General features: G+C 35.7%; 2 protein-coding genes across 2 annotated transcripts in view; both read left to right on the top strand.

Moving 5' to 3' along the window:
* LOC306857032 (protein NLRC3-like) overlaps positions 1–18014 on the top strand; it is a 58771-nt gene that overhangs the window by 27198 nt on the left and 13559 nt on the right. The gene's annotated exons all lie outside the window — the stretch shown is intronic.
* LOC306857033 (heterogeneous nuclear ribonucleoprotein L-like) lies at positions 7350–16391 on the top strand (the record flags this gene model as incomplete). Its single annotated transcript, XM_079396675.1, has 7 exons — positions 7350–7485; positions 7631–7845; positions 8942–9063; positions 9444–9645; positions 12732–12789; positions 12866–12964; positions 13897–16391. The coding sequence occupies 7 exons, from the start codon at positions 7350–7352 to the stop codon at positions 13950–13952; spliced, it is 888 nt and encodes a 295-aa protein (XP_079252801.1). The 3' UTR covers positions 13953–16391.

The following is an 18014-nucleotide window of genomic DNA, read 5'->3' as shown; positions in this document are numbered from 1 at the left end:
CAGAACTCCCGAAAAAACTAGATGCTTCAATTTATACGGATAAACAATAGATTCCTCAGTTGCTCTCCAAGACACAGAAGCGTCAGGATCAAACCAAACTGATAAAGGCCGGAGGGAAAAGGCTAAAATTAGGGAAAGAAAGACCTCCATGTAATCTACATCGCTGTAATATCACTCATAATAATCCCATTCACAGTAATCCACCTTTTCTATTGTTTTATTTATTGTAAGGCATAATGCAGACCTCTTTAAATGTATAATAATGTAAAATACTGGCTAGTGCTGTACAGTAAAGTGGTGCATTTCACGGACGAGAATCCAGAAAACACATTATTAGACTGTTTTCCTTGCTGTCTGAACCCATATGTGCTACAGATAGCCTATATGCATTTCAGACAGGAGCATAGACATCTCCAGGCCAGCAGACATGAGTGTGTTTAGGGCAGAGATCATTTATTACTCTGAGCTAAATACATGTATGTATAAATACATAGTAAATTAAAGATTTGAATATTAAAACAGTCTGAATAATTTAGTTTTTTTTTTTTTAAATTACAAGTTACCTATATTTAGGTCACAACTACCAGCAAGTAACACTTTTTGATGCCATTGGTATAACACAATCAATATTGACAGCATACAGACAAGTTGTCCGCTGGGCCTATTTTTTTAATTATTATTTTTTTAAATCTACACGATGGCCCCATTTTGGTGATAAAAAATTATCACAATCGCAAATTGTCTTACTGTATAAAAACATGTTTATGAAGTTTACATCAGATATATTTCAAGCAGATCTGCATTTATGGTTAATTCAATTCATATTTGTTTATACAGCACTAAATCATAACCAATATTATTTCATAGCACTGTTAATACCTAACTCAAAACACAACATTTCAACTTTTAATATATATATGTAGATGTACTAAACATATACTACCGAAAGAAAAATATACCATCTGACCCATTTACCAATCTTTCAGACTGGCTATCACACTAATGTGTTGTTAACGCGTGTTAAAGGATTAGTTCACTTTTTAAAAACCTTTTGCTGATAATTTACTCACCCCCATGTCACCCAAGATGTCCATGTTTTTCTTTCTTCAGTCGAAAAGAAATTAAGGTTTTTGATAAAAACATTTCTCCATAAAATGGACTTCATTGGGACCCAAACGGTTCAAGGTCCAAATGACAGTTTCAGTGCAGCTTGAAAGGGCTTTAAACGATACCAGACGATGAATAAGGGTGTAATCTAGCGAAACGATCGGTCATTTCAAAAATAAATAAAAAAGTTTAAGTTTTATAAGCACAAATGCTCACCTTGCTCTGTTCTGTGATGCGCATTCGTGACGTCACGTAATACGCAATGACGTGGAAAAGGTCACAGTTGACTTAGGCGGAAGTACTGAGTCAGTGTTTACAAATGTGCGGAAGGAGGACCATATACACATATTCAAATGTCTTTGTGTCAGTTTATGGTTTAAAATGCCCATTTCGTGTGCGTATCCTGGGTGTTTTAATATTAAAAAGCCTAAAAGAAAATTTTGGATTTTACGTCAACCGTGACCTTTTCCACGTCATTGCGTATTACGTGACGTCACGAACGCACATCACAGAACAGAGCAAGGTGAGCATTTGTGCTTATAAAACTTAAACTTTTTTATTTATTTTTGAAATGGCCGATCGTTTCGCTAGATAAGACTCTTATTCATCGTCTGGTATCGTTTAAAGCCCTTTGAAGCTGCACTGAAACTGTCATTTGGACCTTGAACCGTTTGGGTCCCATTGAAGTCCATTATATGGAGAAATGTTTTTATCAAAAACCTTAATTTCTTTTCGACTGAAGAAAGAAAAACATGGACATCTTGGGTGACATGGGGGTGAGTAAATTATCAGCAAAAGTTTTTTTAAAACTGAACTAATCCTTTAAATCCTGAATGCTGTGCTAGATACACAGATCTTCTGGAGGGATCTGGAAAGAGGAGCAGCTTTGATTGTTATAATATTAGCAAACTGAGGTTAACCTACCAATTATACCTTTTCATATTTGGTAAAGTTTTTACACTGTTTCTACAAATATAACAATATTGCTAATGCTTACAAGCTAGCTGCGGTGCTTTACAACAGCTTATACACATCTCGTTGTGTCTCATTATTTAAGTAATTACGTTCACTGATTTGGTAGTTAACAAATGTTAAAAAACAAGACTTGGAATTGAGAATTTCAGTTGGCACTCCTTGTATCTCAGCAGGCTTAATGTAATATTTGGAAAAAGGTAAATATATTTACAGCATTGCATAAACTTGCGGTTGAACTCGGGATACACGTATTTGGACATAAATGTATTTATTACATGTTAAAGGCATTTGTCGTTTGATGTATCCCGTTTCTATACTGTTTTGTTTTTTGCCTTGTTGGCCTTTTGTTTCATATTAAAAGTAATTCTTACCTGCATTTGGACCCAGACCTCGTCTTTCCATGGTGCTCTCGCAGCGTCCCGTGACACTTATAGCCTAATATTTTTAATTAGTTTTCTGAATACCGTTAAATTTAAAGGATTTGTTATCAAGTGAGAAAACTAAAAAAGCTTTTAGAAATGTTTATCTGTATTTATAATGTAAGTAAACATTTAGCTTTATTTGCCAGCATTTTACATTAGGCTATTGATGAATGTAATAATAAAATGTGACTTGGCCTTAGCCTACCTTTTTTTTTTTTTTTTGGATGTGCTGGAATTGGATTTGCCAAGCTTTATTAGCTGCTGTCTGTCTGTCAGGAAGCTTTTGATCCACTGGCAGATGGAGGTGGGGACGGAGAGCTGAGTTAGTTTATTTTGAAGGGTTTCTCTGATAATGGTGTTTATAAGATCATCTGGTGTTTATAAGATCATCTGGTGTTTATAAAATCATCTGGTGTTTATAAGATCATCTGGTGTTTATAAGATCATCTGGTGTTTATAAGATCATCTGGTGTTTATAAGATCATCTGGTGTTTATAAAATCATCTGGTGTTTATAAGATCATCTGGTGTTTATAAGATCATCTGGTGTTTATAAGATCATCTGGTGTTTATAAGATCATCTGGTGTTTATAAAATCATCTGGTGTTTATAAAATCATCTGGTGTTTATAAGATCATCTGGTGTTTATAAAATCATCTGGTGTTTATAAAATCATCTGGTGTTTATAAGATCATCTGGTGTTTATAAGATCACAGAATATTAATGAACGCGCTACAGTACCTCTGTGTTAAACCTCTCTTCCTCTCTTTATTACTGCCTCTCTGTCTGTCTCGCTTTATTGAGGCGCTCTCAGCATTCTGTACTTTCCGTCAGCACTTTTTAGAATTAGACATGTGATGGCAGAAGCTCAGATCTCCTTCAGACACGTGGAGCCTGATCGATCTCAGCTGTAGGTTCAGACCAAATGATGAATATTAACATGACTATTTTTTGAGGTGAGACGCTATAGGACATTGTTTTTGCATGCATTGATAAAATTTTGTAGAATAATGTCTTCTTTTAGACTAGTAGAATGAAAACATCCAGAATACACATTTAAGTGTTTATTTTATTGCAACTTATCTATTTGCGTCTATAGATTTCAATTACAATAAATATTTTAAAAAAGAATTTTCTGCACTTCAGCAGCATTTACATACACCAAAACTTACAGTTTTATTCCTTTCTATATTCTGAGAGTTTTTACTGAGGGGTTTGTTCAGATATCCTTCACACTGATTTATATAAAAAAAAATCGTAAAAGCATGGTGAAAATGTGTTTTTTTTCTGTCTGTTGACAGTATTTTCTGATTTATTGAGTAATAAAAAAAGAAATCCAAAATCCCCTCAGTACAAACCTTCAGGATATAAATAGGAATAAAATTGTAAAGTTTGGTGTATGTAAGTGCTGCTGAAGTGGAGAAAAAACTCTTTAAAGATATGAATTGGATGAGTTGAGTTGAAATCTACAGACGCAAATAGATAAAGTGTAATAAGATGAGAAACTACAAACAAAACCAGTGTTTTTTCATGTTCTGGTCAATTTTGAGATTTTGATCTATTTTACTTCCATAGCTTTTCAGACTAGTGGAAAGAAAACATATAAAATACACATTTATTTGTTTATTACAATTTATCTATTTGCGTCTTTAGATTTCAATTGTGATACATATCTTTAAAAGTTTTCTCTCCACTTCAGCAGCACTTACATAAACCAAACTTTACGGTTTTATTCCTCTCTATATTCTGAAGGTTTTTACTGAGGGATTTGTTCAGATGTCCTTCACACAATATAACATTTTTGTCCTAAAAACATGGTGAAAATGTGTTTTTTTTTTTTTTTCGGTCTGTTGACAGTATTTTCTGATTTATGGAGTGATAAAAAGATAAATCCAAAATCCCTTCAGTAAAAACCTTCAGAATATAGATAAGAATAAAACTGTGAAGTTTGCTGTATGTAAATGCTGCTGAAGTGGAGAAAAACTGTTTAATATGAATTATCCTAGTTAAAGATACTATTATTTAAAGATATTTATTATTAAGTGGAAAGAAAACACCCAAAAGGCACATTCAAGTGTTTATTGTTCTATTACATATATGCTAACACTTTATAATAGGGAACACTTTTAATTACAATTCACTATTAATTACAACTTTTCCCTCAATAAATTCCTAATTTGCTGCTTATTAATAGTTAGTAAGGTAGTTGTTAAGTTTAGCCTGTTGGGTAGGATTAGGGATGTAGAATAAGGCATTAATATGTGCTTAATTACTATTAATAAATGGCTAATATTCTAGTGATATGCATGCTAATAAGCAGCTAGTTAAGAGACCCTAAAATAAAGTGTTGCCACATATATTGTTTAGATTTATGTTCTGGAAATCTATGGAATTTAGTGCATATATAATTAATTAATAGTGTGCATATTCAAACATAACATTTAAAAACCTTGTAATACAAAGCAGTTGTCTAGCTGTACTGTGATTAATCAGCTGAAGTATGGTGGTATCTGTTAGTATACATTTTAACCATATTCACCAGTAGTGTATTGTCTTAAAGAATTAAAGACGCTTTGTTTTTTGTTGCGATAAACAACAGATATGTTTCGCATTTTACTGTCTGACATGAAAATTATTTTTAATTACTAAAATTATACAGCAACAGTCACTGTTGACAGAATATTGAATTTAATGTGAAAATAAACTATTATAAATAAATTGGCTAAAAACAAACAAATTTTGAAAATCTATTTACCAGAAATGTAATATTTATCAGTGTCCTATATTTTAAATTGTAACATGACTTTATTTGGACCCTTTTTTCAGAACGTTTCAAATTAGTACATAATTTATTTGACTAATTTATGCTAACTTTACAGTCTGTTCATTTGCAACACCCATTCTGGATGTTGTTTTGCATTTATATATACTGTTATGCGATTCTGATCCTGGAAGGCAGGAAGACGAGGGATTCAGAGTAATCAGGTTTTTTAATGGTGCAAACGTATTCAATAACAATAAACATCATAAACATAACTTTAAGACACGACGAAGAAGATTAGTGAACTCAAGGCTTATAAAGAACAAACAAGATGATTAATACAAGACAGGTGAACTGGATGATAATTAACTAAACAAGGACAGGAAATACCAAATAAGGACAAAACGGAACTAAATGGAAACAGACACGTGACACATACACTGCAAAAAATTATTTTGTTCCTTAGTATTTTTGTCTTGTTTTCTAGTATGAATATCTACAAATTCTGGAATTAAGATGCATTTACTTCACAAGTAAAATGACTTAAGATATTATGTCCTGTTTTCTGAAAAAAGCAAAAATATCTGCCAAGGGGGTAATCCTGTTTAGCCTTTGAATTAAAATTTTCTTTCCCCATTGGCAGATATTTTATCTTGTTTTAAGCTAAAATAAAATTTGCATAATATTTTCAGAAAACAAGACAAAATATCTTAAGTCATTTTACTTAATGCATCCTGATACAAGAATATTTAGATATTTATTCTAGCAAATAAGACAAAAATACTAAGGAAATAATTTTTTGCAGCATATTTATTCTTTATTTTTAAATAAATGTAAATATATTTTATATTTATAAAGGTGGATTTTATTTTTATTTTTTTTGCTAAAATGTCCCATATTTTTATTTACAAAAATTGCAAACCACATAAAAACTGAGTGAGTGCTTGAAGAGTTTTGTAGTCATGCAGTCTGATCTCCGTCTGTTTGGCTGAATGTGCTGCTCTTCCGTGTTTATGTCCTCATCCGTGCGTTATATTTCTGCTGTCAGTATGTGAGGAGGCTCAGCTGATGGCTGAAGGTCACTTTGAGCCCATCTGAAGACGGAGCCCAGCAGTGCCAAACGCTTCCTGCCACTAACTGCTCATTTTGTAGCAATTAGCACGACTGTGCATGAGTTCCTCCTGCAGGCCAACGGAGACAGACTCACGTCTGCCTGATTCTGTCCACACACACACACACACACGTATTGTGCTGTTGTGTGTGTGATCTCTGACGTGTGTTTTCCAGTGATTCTCTAACTCTGTCTGTTTAAGCTTCTTTGGCTTAAACAGACTTAAACACCTGGGAGTGTTTTTTCTTCTGAATGTTTGAATGTGTTTTTCTGATTCGTCTAAAGAGGATTATGTTTGAATCCAGCCTAATTTACAAAGCCTTTTATTTCTACCCGTCTCTCTCTCTCTCTGTCTCTGCCTCTCTGTCTCTCAGTATGTACAGGACTGTTTCTGTGACATTTAATGACTTTTATTTCCCTCTTTCACCTTTACGAGGCGCTCAGCAGCTCTTGTGTTTCGTTTGGTTCAGTGACATGTGAAAGTGAATGTAATATTGCAAATGGTCTCTAGTCGACTGCTTTTAGTTTCAGATAGAACATGTTCATCCAAAATCAGAAAAAGAAATTGCATTTACTTTTATGCATTTGGCAGATGCTTTTATCCAAACGGATTTGCATTGCATTGAATCGGTTCATGTATTTTCTGGGAATTGAACCCATTAGCTTGGTGTTGTGATCTCGGTGCTTTACTGTTTGAGCTACAGAAATGCAGAACTAAATTTTACATACAGTACAGTAATGGTCTTAAAAAAAAAATCTTTAAGATGTTTTGTGTTTTGACATTATTTTATCAATTAAATTATATATTAAAATATTGAAACAAATCGTATTGTGATTGAGAATGAGAATTAAAACACCTCCCCAGTAAATCATCCAGACACGCATTGAGTCGTGTGAAGTGAGGGATGTTAATGATATTCAACAGATCTTCATTGTCTTCAGGATCATGTGCGTCTGTTGTGTTCTCACAGTGAATGTTTTACTGGTGTAAATGTGGGTGTATTTACAGTCGGTGTGTGTGTGTTGAATGTGTTTTAGAGCGTGGTAAAGGCCGACAGCGGCAGGCCATCCTGGGAGAACATCCGTCCTCGTACAGCGATAACGGATACGGTCAGTCACTCATTCAAGCACCACAGACACGAGCCAGTCAAGCTCTAGCCCTCTAAACGGGCTCGGATATAAAACAACAGCCAAAGCAGTGTGATCTAACAGAACGTTTGAGGGGTTTATTAAGTGTGTGTGTGTGTGTGTGCAGGCTCTCACTGCCCCCTGCTGCCGCTGCCCGGTAATAATCGCTTCAAGCGCGGCTCTCATGATGTCCCGGAGGTGGTGGCGTATCCGCTGCCCCAGACCTCCTCATACATGAGCCACGCCTCCAGCTCCGTTGCCATGGTGAGCGGCCTGCATCCCGCCAAGATGAACTGCACCCGCATCTTCAACCTCTTCTGTCTCTACGGAAACATCGAGAAGGTAAAGCGTTCTTCAGATAGCAGTGTTGATTTTAGTAATGTTTGGATTTGGTTTTACTCTGGATGTGATTTTTTTAAATTATTTTAGTAACTTAGTCATTTTATGTCTATAGAGTTTTTATTCCATTTTATTTGAGTTGTTTTAGGTGTTGTTTTTTGTTTTAGTCATCATCAAGTAATATATGCATTGTTTAGTTATTTTAGTACGTTAAACTAAATAGAAATGAGAAATGTTTCCTTGGCAACTAGCTGAAATAAAATCATTTCAAGTTTTTAAAAATATTTTATAGGTTTATATTTTATTTCAAATAATATTAAAAAAATTATGGTTTGACTTTTAGTTAACTATGAAATCTCTGATGTATTTGTACAATATACAGTCAAACCAAAATTTATTCAGACACATTTCTCAACATTTCTCACATTATCATAGTTTATTCTTTATAATTTAGAAAATGGTACTAAAATATGAGAAGAGCTCAGAGTTAATCTGTGTCAGAATAAATTGATCTTGATGATGTCAGATAACTTTGATAGAAAGGTATGTAATGAATTGTGTTGAATAGCGGTCAGATGTTAAATTTAAGAACACAATTAGATAAAACCAGTTTAGCTCGACCAATCACCAAGCAATGCTTCATTTAGTTCAGTCTGTGGAGGAAAAACATCACATTAGCAATTAAAGAAAAACACTGGAGGAAAAGGTTAAAGTGTCTGAATCAGTTTTGCTCCCAAATTTGACTGAAGTTTTGGGTATAATATGTCACAGTTTACTTTATTTTACTCTCCTCACTTACATAAATTAACTCTAGTGTCCTGCACCCACTAGTAAAAAATATCAAAAATGATATCTGCTGTCTGAATAATTTTTAGTTTGACTGTATATTGGAACAAATTTGTTCCCAGAAGTGAGTTTAATCTGACAAAACCTCTTTACTGACGTCCTTATTTGTATTTTAACATTATAAAAGTAAATAGAGCAAAGATGCAGAATGTTTTCTGTTAGGGTTATGGTTATAGTATTTAGCTGTGTTTCTGTGTGTGTGTGTGTGTGTGTGTGTGTGTGTGTGTGTGTGTGTGTGTGTGTGTGTGTGTAGGTGAAGTTCATGAAGAGCGTCCCGGGCACCGCTCTAGTAGAGATGGGTGATGAGTACGCGGTCGACAGAGCAATCACACACCTCAACAGCATCAAGGTGTTCAGCAAACGCCTCAACGTCTGGTGAGCACACACACACACACACACACACACACATTTTTATACTGAACAAACTGTGTGTGCTGTTGCCCTACACCAACCCTACACCTAAACTTAGCCCTCACAGGAGACTGTGCATTTCTATTTCCCCCCAAAAAAACCTCGCTCTGTATGATTTATAAGTGTTTTGAAAAGTGGGGACATGGGGCAATGTCCTGAAAAGTCACCTTCACCTTGTAATACCTGTCATTATACACATTTATGTCCTCATTTGTCACAAACACACACACACACACACACACACACTCTGAACCTCAAACAGCAAGAGGCGATCAGCTGTAGTCAGTGTTTATGACATTATGTTTATTAACATGTTCTGTGTGTGTGTGTGTGTGTGTGTGCAGTGTGTCGAAGCAGCACGCTGTGATCCCGAGTCAGGTGTTTGAGCTGGAGGACGGCTCCAGCAGCTATAAGGACTTCGCTATGACACGTAACAACCGCTTCACCAGCGCCGGTCAGGCGTCCAAGAACATCATCCAGCCGCCCTCCTGTGTGCTGCACTTCTACAACGTGCCGCCCTGCATCAGCGAGGACGACCTGCAGCAGGTGAGACGCTCACAAAACACCCAAAACACACTCTTTCATCTTCATTTGACCCTCTATAGCACTCTTTATTCTAATTCTGCTTTATTATACCTATATATAAGTTGTCCAAATGAAGTTCTTAGCAATGCATATTACTAATCAAAAATTAAGTTTACTTTTACAGGACATTTACAAAATATCTTCATGGAAAATGATCTTTTCTTAATATCCTAATGATTTTTGGCATAAAAGAGAAATGTATAATTTTGATCCATACAATGTATTGTTGTCTATTGCTACAAATATACCTGTGCTACTCATGACTGCTTTTGTGCTCCAGGGACACAAATTTAAAACCTTGCTCCGTGTACTGCGTTAGGCTAACCGAGAATTGTTATATCGTTATATATACAGTGTCCTCCATAAGTATTGAACAGTGAAGACAAAATTGCTCTGTTGGCTGTGGAGTCAAGACAGTTACAAATATGATTAAAAGATGAATATGAGACAAAACTACAGAATGTCACATTTTATTATTAGCCGTTTCAGCACATACATGTTTTAGCAGTTAAGAAGTTCAGCACTTTTAGAGTTCATCCCACTATCTGATGAGAGCATAAGTATTGGAGCAGTTGCCTCACAGGTCTTTCTAAGTGATCAGCTGTGTCCTGTTGCATTAATTCTTCAGATATTAAAAGCAGGGAATGTGTCGTATCAGTTATATCCATTACTTCTGTATTCTGAATCCTGCATTCGATGATGATGACACAAACCAGGATGAAGATGAGGGAGCTGACTTTGAGAGAAAAGCAAGTGATTTGGATGCTAAAAGAAAAGAGGAAGTCAGTTAGAGCTCTAGCAAAAACAAAGGGATGGAGAAATCAAGAGTTTGGAGACCACCAGCAACCAACAATGACCTGATCGACTGAGAAAACAACAGTAGCTGATGACAGACAAATCATAAAAGCTGTGAAAATGAATCCTAAAAGACGTGTCTGTAAAATCAGCAACAACTTCCAGAAAGCTGGGTGATGCTCTGACAATCTACTGTCCTCAGGAGACTTTGACACAGAATTACAGATGCTACACAGCAAGATGCAGACCTCTGACCAGCACCAAACATAGAAAGACAAGATTAGAGTTTGCAAAAAAGCACAAAGGTGAGCCAGAAGAGTTTTGAAGCTGTGTTTATGGACCGATGAGACAAAGATGAACCTTTATCTAAGTGATGGGAAAGCACTAATGTGGAGAAAGAAAGGGAACTGCAATGATCCCAAGCATACAGCCTCATCTGTAAAGCATGGTGGAGGTGGTGTCATGGCATGGGCATGCATGCTGTCTCTGGAACAGGCCCTCTCAACTTTACTGATGACTTAATGTATGATGACAGTAGCAGAATGAATTTGGAAGGGTACAAAACCATCTTGCCTACCAATATTCAAGAAAATGCCACCAGATTCATTGGGAAGTGCTTCATATTGCATCAGGATAATGACCCAAAACACCCTGCAGTTCAGTCAAGGAATTTATAAGAGCAAAGAAATGGAAAGTCTTAGATTGCCCAAGTCAACCTCCAGATTTAAATCTGATTGAACATGAATTTCACCAGCTGAAGAGGAGAGTAAAGGCAGAAACTCCCCAAAACAAGCAACAATTGGAATTGGCTGCATTAAAGGCTGGGAAAAGTATTTCAAAGGATGAGAGCAAGAGTCTGGTGATGTCTATGGGTCACAGACTCACTGCTGTGATTGTGTGCAAGGGATCTGCAACTAAATAATAGCTTTTAATCTTTTATATCTGCCTTATGTTCAACTGTCCCAATACTTATGCTCACATCAATGAGTGGGATGAACTCTAAAAGTGCTGTTCTCTTTATTTGGTAAAACATCTATGCGTTGAAACGGCTAAAAATAAAATGTGACATTCTCTAGTTTTGTCTCATATTCATCTTTTAATCATATTTGTAAATGTCTTGACTCCACAGCCAACAGAGCAATTTAGTCTTTACTGTTCCTATATTTATGGAGGGCACTGTATATATATATTTATATATTGCATGTTGTTGCTCTTTTGTTGGTTTTGTTTGCTTCTATTGTCCTCATTTGTTGCTTTGGATAAAAGCATCTGCTAAATGCCTACATGTAAATGTAAAACACACGCATCTGATTGGATGAGGCATCTCTGTGATGAATTCTGTGTGCTGTTATTTTACAATCATTGAGATAGCATATAATAAATAATATTTTACAATAGGCCTTCACTGCTAACAAACTAACAATGAAAAATACTTCATGTTACTCTCAGCATTTACTCACACATTATTAAAATCAAAAGCTGTATCTGTTAAGTTTAGTCAAGACCGTGTGAACTAACATGAACATGAACTTTTATATTAACTTACATTAACAGTCTAATAAATGTTGTAAAAATATATTGCTCATTATTACATATTATACATGTTAATTAATGCATTAATTCATGATACAACAAATGAGAACTTATTGTAAAGTGTTACCATTATAGTTTCTATGAATATTTTGAATTAGTTTCTATTTTCTTTTTTTTTTGAAAATAGCTCAAATCAAGCAGGCAGGGTTATTAAAGTTCAAATTAAAAATTAAATCCATATAAAACATTTCTGTTACTTAAAATGAAATAAATGTTAACTGAAACATTGAGATACTATTATAGTTTTTGTTAATATCTTGGATTATTTTATTTTTTTTACTTTTTAAACTGATTTTGTTGTGTTTTTTTGTCATTTTTATTAGTTTTTAAAATGTTTTAAATTTCAATTAATGTAATGTAATGAAAATGTTTTATAGTTTTAGTGAACTATAATAACCCCGTCTGTGTGTCAGCTTCAGTAATTGGTGCTAAAATGGTTCCGTCTTCACTTTTGTCTTTACATTATCTGAAAGGTTCAGGTCCCAGAAGTGAGTTAAATCTGAAAAAGCTCAGTTTAAGGACATGCTGGTTTTCTGTCAGGGTTTGGTTAACTCTGTACAGACGGGTCAATAAGCAGGTGTTGGTGAGTCGGTGTGTCTCACTAGGGTCCTCTGCTGGATTCTGTTCAATCGCACTCATATTCATCTGTTGTTTTGCAGTTATGCACAGAACACGACGTCCCAGGATTCATCAAATACAAAGTGTTTGACGCCAAACGTGAGTCTGAGTTCTGCTGAGTCTTATTCTGTGAAGCTGCTGTAGAAATGTTTGTGACGTGTGTTTGGATCTGCAGCCAGCTCAAAGACCATCTCTGGCCTGCTGGAGTTCGACAGTAAGACTCACGCCGTGGAGGTTCTGACGGTCCTCAACCACTATCAGATCCGGATCCCCAGTGAGTCAACCACCAGAGGAAAGATCTTACTAGAAAGACAAATATTTACTGTATATTCAAATATATGTTTTTTAATAGTTACATCAGTAATACAGAATATTTCAGCCACTTATGAAATATATTTTGGATAATAATACCATTATGAATCAGTCTCAGTTGTATTTTATTCTGTGTGAAACTGAATTTAACTATAAGTTTCAAACTTACAGAGGATGCCATGCTGAAAAAACTATAGAACCATTGCTGAAACTCCTAATGTTTTCCACTTCAAATACCATTACAAACCATCAACTTTTAACCTTTAAAACCATTAGAAAATGGTTTTCTGTAGTGTGTTTTGGGACTTATTCCAATAGGATTGATTGGTTTTAACAAGCCACCAATAGAAGGTGACCAGTTACCAGTAGAGACCCACAGGGTCCATTACAGTTTCCATTAAAACCAGTACAAGTCCCATTATAACCAGTAAAAGCATTACACATTTTGTGATGGTGTCTATAGTTTTTTTCCAGCAGGGACCTTTATTTCATTCATAATTATAGGGCAAGATCAACCAAATTATGATTTATGTGAGAAAAAGGATTCACTGATGCTCCAGAAGAAAACACGACGCATTGAGAGCCGGGGGTGAAAACTTTTGAACAGGATGGTGATCATGGGGAATTTTTTCTTAGTTTTATTAAATGTCATGTATTTTTCATTTTGTACTGCCCTTCAGAAGCTCCGGGCAATCCGGGTGATGTTTCCCAGAAGACAAGCTATGAAAAATGTACACATCCTCATTCTGTTCAAATGTTTTCCTCCGCTCTCAATGCGTCGTTTGTTTTTGAACAGAATTATAATGATGTAATTTTTTCTTAGTTTGTTTAAATGTCATATTTTTTCATCTAGCACTGTCCTTCAGAAGCGTTTGTTTTGTTGTTGTTTTTCAGACGGTTCGAACCCGTACACACTGAAGCTGTGCTTCTCCACCTCCTCACACCTCTGAGCCGGAGCGACTGACACCACCATCTTCATCATCCTCATCATCCTCACCTGCTCCTGCTCCTGCTGCTCCTCTCAGACCCAACTCTCCTTCGGTTTTAGTCCTCTGTAGTTTTTCATCTATAAATCTGATCAAACCAGGAAACTGACACACACACACACACACACACACACACACACAGACACACACACACACACACAGACACACACACACACACACACAGTCTGGATGTGGAATATGATGCTGTCACTCCAGATGAACCATGGGAAGAGGTGATGAAGGACACTGGCGTTTGATGACCATCATCATCTGAACTGGAGAAACTGAAGACGTGATGAACACTTTATTATTTATGTGTACAGCAGCGGGTTCACTAGAGACTAACGGAGTTAACCGCTTAACTAGTCACATGACCTGTAGTTCTGGGTTTGGTTGATGAGTGAATGTGACTGCAGCCCTGATCCAGACACACATCACATGATCAGCTCTTCACCAGCTGTGTGTGACACATGTACAGTAAGTTCAGACCAGCCGATTAATGACTACTAGTTAGTTTGGAGTTAACTCGGTTTGCACCATTAGTTCAGCTCATAATCTCTCAGTACAGTACTATAACAGGAAACGATGCTCAGCTTTATGATCCACTGATGGTTTCTGCAGGTCTGATGAAGCTCAGTTTGAGACTTCACTGCAAAAAATTATTTTCTTCTTCAGCATTTTTGTCGTTTTCTAGTAGAAATATCTACAGATTCTGGAATTAAGATGCGTTTACTTGACAAGTAAAATGACTTAAGATATTCTCTTCTTTTCTGAAAAAAATATCCTGAAAAAAAGCTGCTTACACACATTTTCAAAAAACTTTGCCTCTTTTTTTCAAAACTTTACACCCAAATCTAAGAATTGCACACAAAATGCAAAGCACCTCACATCTCTTGCAAAATGAAGCTCTGCATTCAAAATATGACAAACTCATCTCAAAAGCAAACATTTGCAAACACCTTTGCCACAATATTAATTCCTGTTAGACGTGTGTGTGTTACAGAGAGAACTGTGTGTTGTGTTTTGAAAAAAGTGTGAAAGTCTGAGCATTAGTGTCTGGTTTTGCAGATTTGGTGTGTTTCTGCTGTTTGAGAGTCAGACGAGTAAAGATTGAAAAAAACTAAAACTACTAAAAATATCTGCCAATGGTGTAAGAAAAATTATATTGAATTAAGATTATTTTTCTTACCTCCATACCAACAACATTTGTATAATAATGTCAGAAAACGAGACTAAATATCTCGAGTCATTTTCCTTGTCCAGCAAATGCATCCTGATTCAAGAAGTTTTAGATATTTGTACTAGAAAACAAGACAAGAATACTAAGGAAGAAAATGATTTCTGCAGTGTTAAAACCTTTTTAAAAGGAACACAATACATTAGAACGGTCTGTAAATGTCTAGAGAGCAAAAAATCTCTCTCACTTTTTAATTGATTTGACTAAAAACAACTTAGAATATGGAAATAAGTGTTGCTCTACTTTCTGATCACGCTGCAAAACAGTGCTGTTCTCAGTATTTCTGTCTTGTTTGACTAAAGATACATTTACTGGAGAAAAAAATAAATAATAAAAGGTCTTGTTTTCTGAGAAACTGAAGTGAGTTTATGATTAAAAGAAGAAGAAATCTGTGCCAATGTCGTCATTCAGAGGAAATATTTGTTCTTGTTTTAATCATAAACTCTTTTGATTCAGATCAGACTTCATATCTCCAGTAAATGTATCTTGATTTGAGAATATTTAAAACCAGACAAAAATACTGAGGAAGAACATGCCATGATTTTATGAGTGAATATGAATTATGAAGCATGTTTTCAGGCCTGAGTTTGTGGAGGAGTGAATAAGAACGTTATAAGACCTGCAGAAAGCTTGATGTGAAGCCCTCAGATCTGTTTCGAAGTGTTTAGTTTGATCTAAATGCAGTCAATGTTTAGTGAGAAATGACATTTATTCAACTGAAAGCAAGACTAAAATCATCACAAAATAAAATATTTTCACATGTAAATAATATGAAGGAACTGTATGTAAAATTAACAAAGGGCAATAAACAAACACCAGTAAATGTACATCTTTTGAAATATGTTCATGTTTTATGTGTTGAAAGCAGACACACTGACATGCAGCAAGTCTGTTATTCACATAATTTCTTTTTTAAATGTAAACGAGTGAATGTCTTCATCATCATCGTCATCATCAGTCTGCTCTGAGGCTCCAGTTCATGTTTAGTTTGTCTGTGGAGTCACTTCAGTGCTGGATCTAGTGCTGCATTAGTAACTTGAGCTAGTGCTGGTGTGTGTCTGGGGTCTTCAGCGGCTGCAGCGACAGGAACATGATTATGATTATGATTCATCAACACATCAGCAGTTCACTGTGAGCATGTGCTGCCATTAAACATCTGCAGGTCACATGACTGTCTGTCATTCATCTTACATGAGACACGACCTGACAGAACACACCGCTCCAACACCACAACACGATGAGAGAGTGTGTGAGCGTGTGTGTGTGTGTGTGTGAGAGAGTGTGTGAGAGAGTGAGAGAGAGTGTGTGTGTGTGTGTGTGTGTGTGTGTGTGTGTGTGTGTGTGTGTGTGTGTGTGTGCATGTTTATGAGGACACAAATGTGTATAATGACATGGGTATGACAGAGGTATTACAATATGAAGGTGGTTTATGAGGACACTGCCTATGTCCCCGTAATTCAAAAGGCTTAAAAAACATACTAAATGGTGTTTTTTTGAAAATATAAAAATGCACAAAGTCTCCTGTGAGGGCTAAGTTTAGGTGTAGGGTTGGTGTAGGGCAATAGCACACACAGTTTGTTCAGTATAAAAACCATTACGCCTATGGAGAGTCCCCATAAACCACAAAAACCAACATGTGTGTGTGTGCGTGCGTGCGTGTGTGTGTGTGTGTGTGCGTGCGTGCGTGTGTGTGTGTGTGTGTGTATGTTTGTTTCCAAAGTATGGAAAAGGTGGAATCAAAATGTAAGAAAGTTATAAACTTAATGAGAGCATTAGTTGGGAAAGATTGGGGAGCAAATAAAGAATCACTGATGTTTATTTATAGGGCTCTAATGAGGTCAACAATAGATTATGGATGCTTTGTGTATGGAGCATCAGCGAAAACACATTTAATGAAAATGGATAGGGTTATTAATAAAGCTTTGAGGATTTGTTCTGGTGCGATGAGATCAACACCAACTATGGCGATCCAGGTAGAGTTAGGAGAAGTGCCCTTAGATCTTAGAAGGGAGAAACTCATGCTTGCATACTGGTGTCGTTTACGTGGATGTGGTAATGAAAACCCTATCAATAGTGTTATTAAAGAATGATGGGGGTATAATTCTTTTCAAGGTAATGGTTTTGGATGGGTAACAAAGGCTAAATCAGAGGAATATAGGTTAGACAGTATCTGTTAGTAATATCCCTATTTGGTTGTTTCCAAAAACTGAGGTAGATTTAAATATAATGGAAATAAAGGATAAATGGGAAGAAAGTGAGAAAGGATGCATGGCAAGTCAATACATAAAAAGCTAATTTTACAGTTATTTAGATATTTACATAGATGGATTCAAAGATGAAGGAAATAGGGTAGGTATAGGAATATATATACCAACATTGAATGTAAGTATTGAGAAAAGATTAGCTGATCAGGTGTCAGTTTATACGGCAGAGATGATGGCGATTATTGTAGGGCTGCAGTGGGTGGAGGAAGTAAAACCAGACAGACTGGTATGTTGTGTTGACTCTGTAGCAGCCCTATATAGTATTCAAAATATGAAATCTAATAGAGAAGATTTAATGCTAGAAATCCATCAGAACTTATTTAGATTGCGAAGGCTTCAGATGTGAGATTCTGCTGGGTACCTGCTCATGTAAATATAAAAGGGAATGAGAAAGCAGACAAAAGAGAAAAGAAATCAACCAGGGTGAGTGAAATAATGAATATTCCCTTTGGTAAATATGATGGAGAAATGGCAGGACAGGTGGGACATGGATAATAGTGGAAGAAGGTATTATAGTATACAGAA

This window comes from Barbus barbus, assembly GCF_936440315.1.
Source record: "Barbus barbus genome assembly, chromosome: 37".
NCBI classification, from domain to species: domain Eukaryota; kingdom Metazoa; phylum Chordata; class Actinopteri; order Cypriniformes; family Cyprinidae; genus Barbus; species Barbus barbus.
The sequence above is the reverse complement of the archived record's forward strand: the minus strand, read 5'-3'. Positions and strand labels throughout refer to the sequence as shown.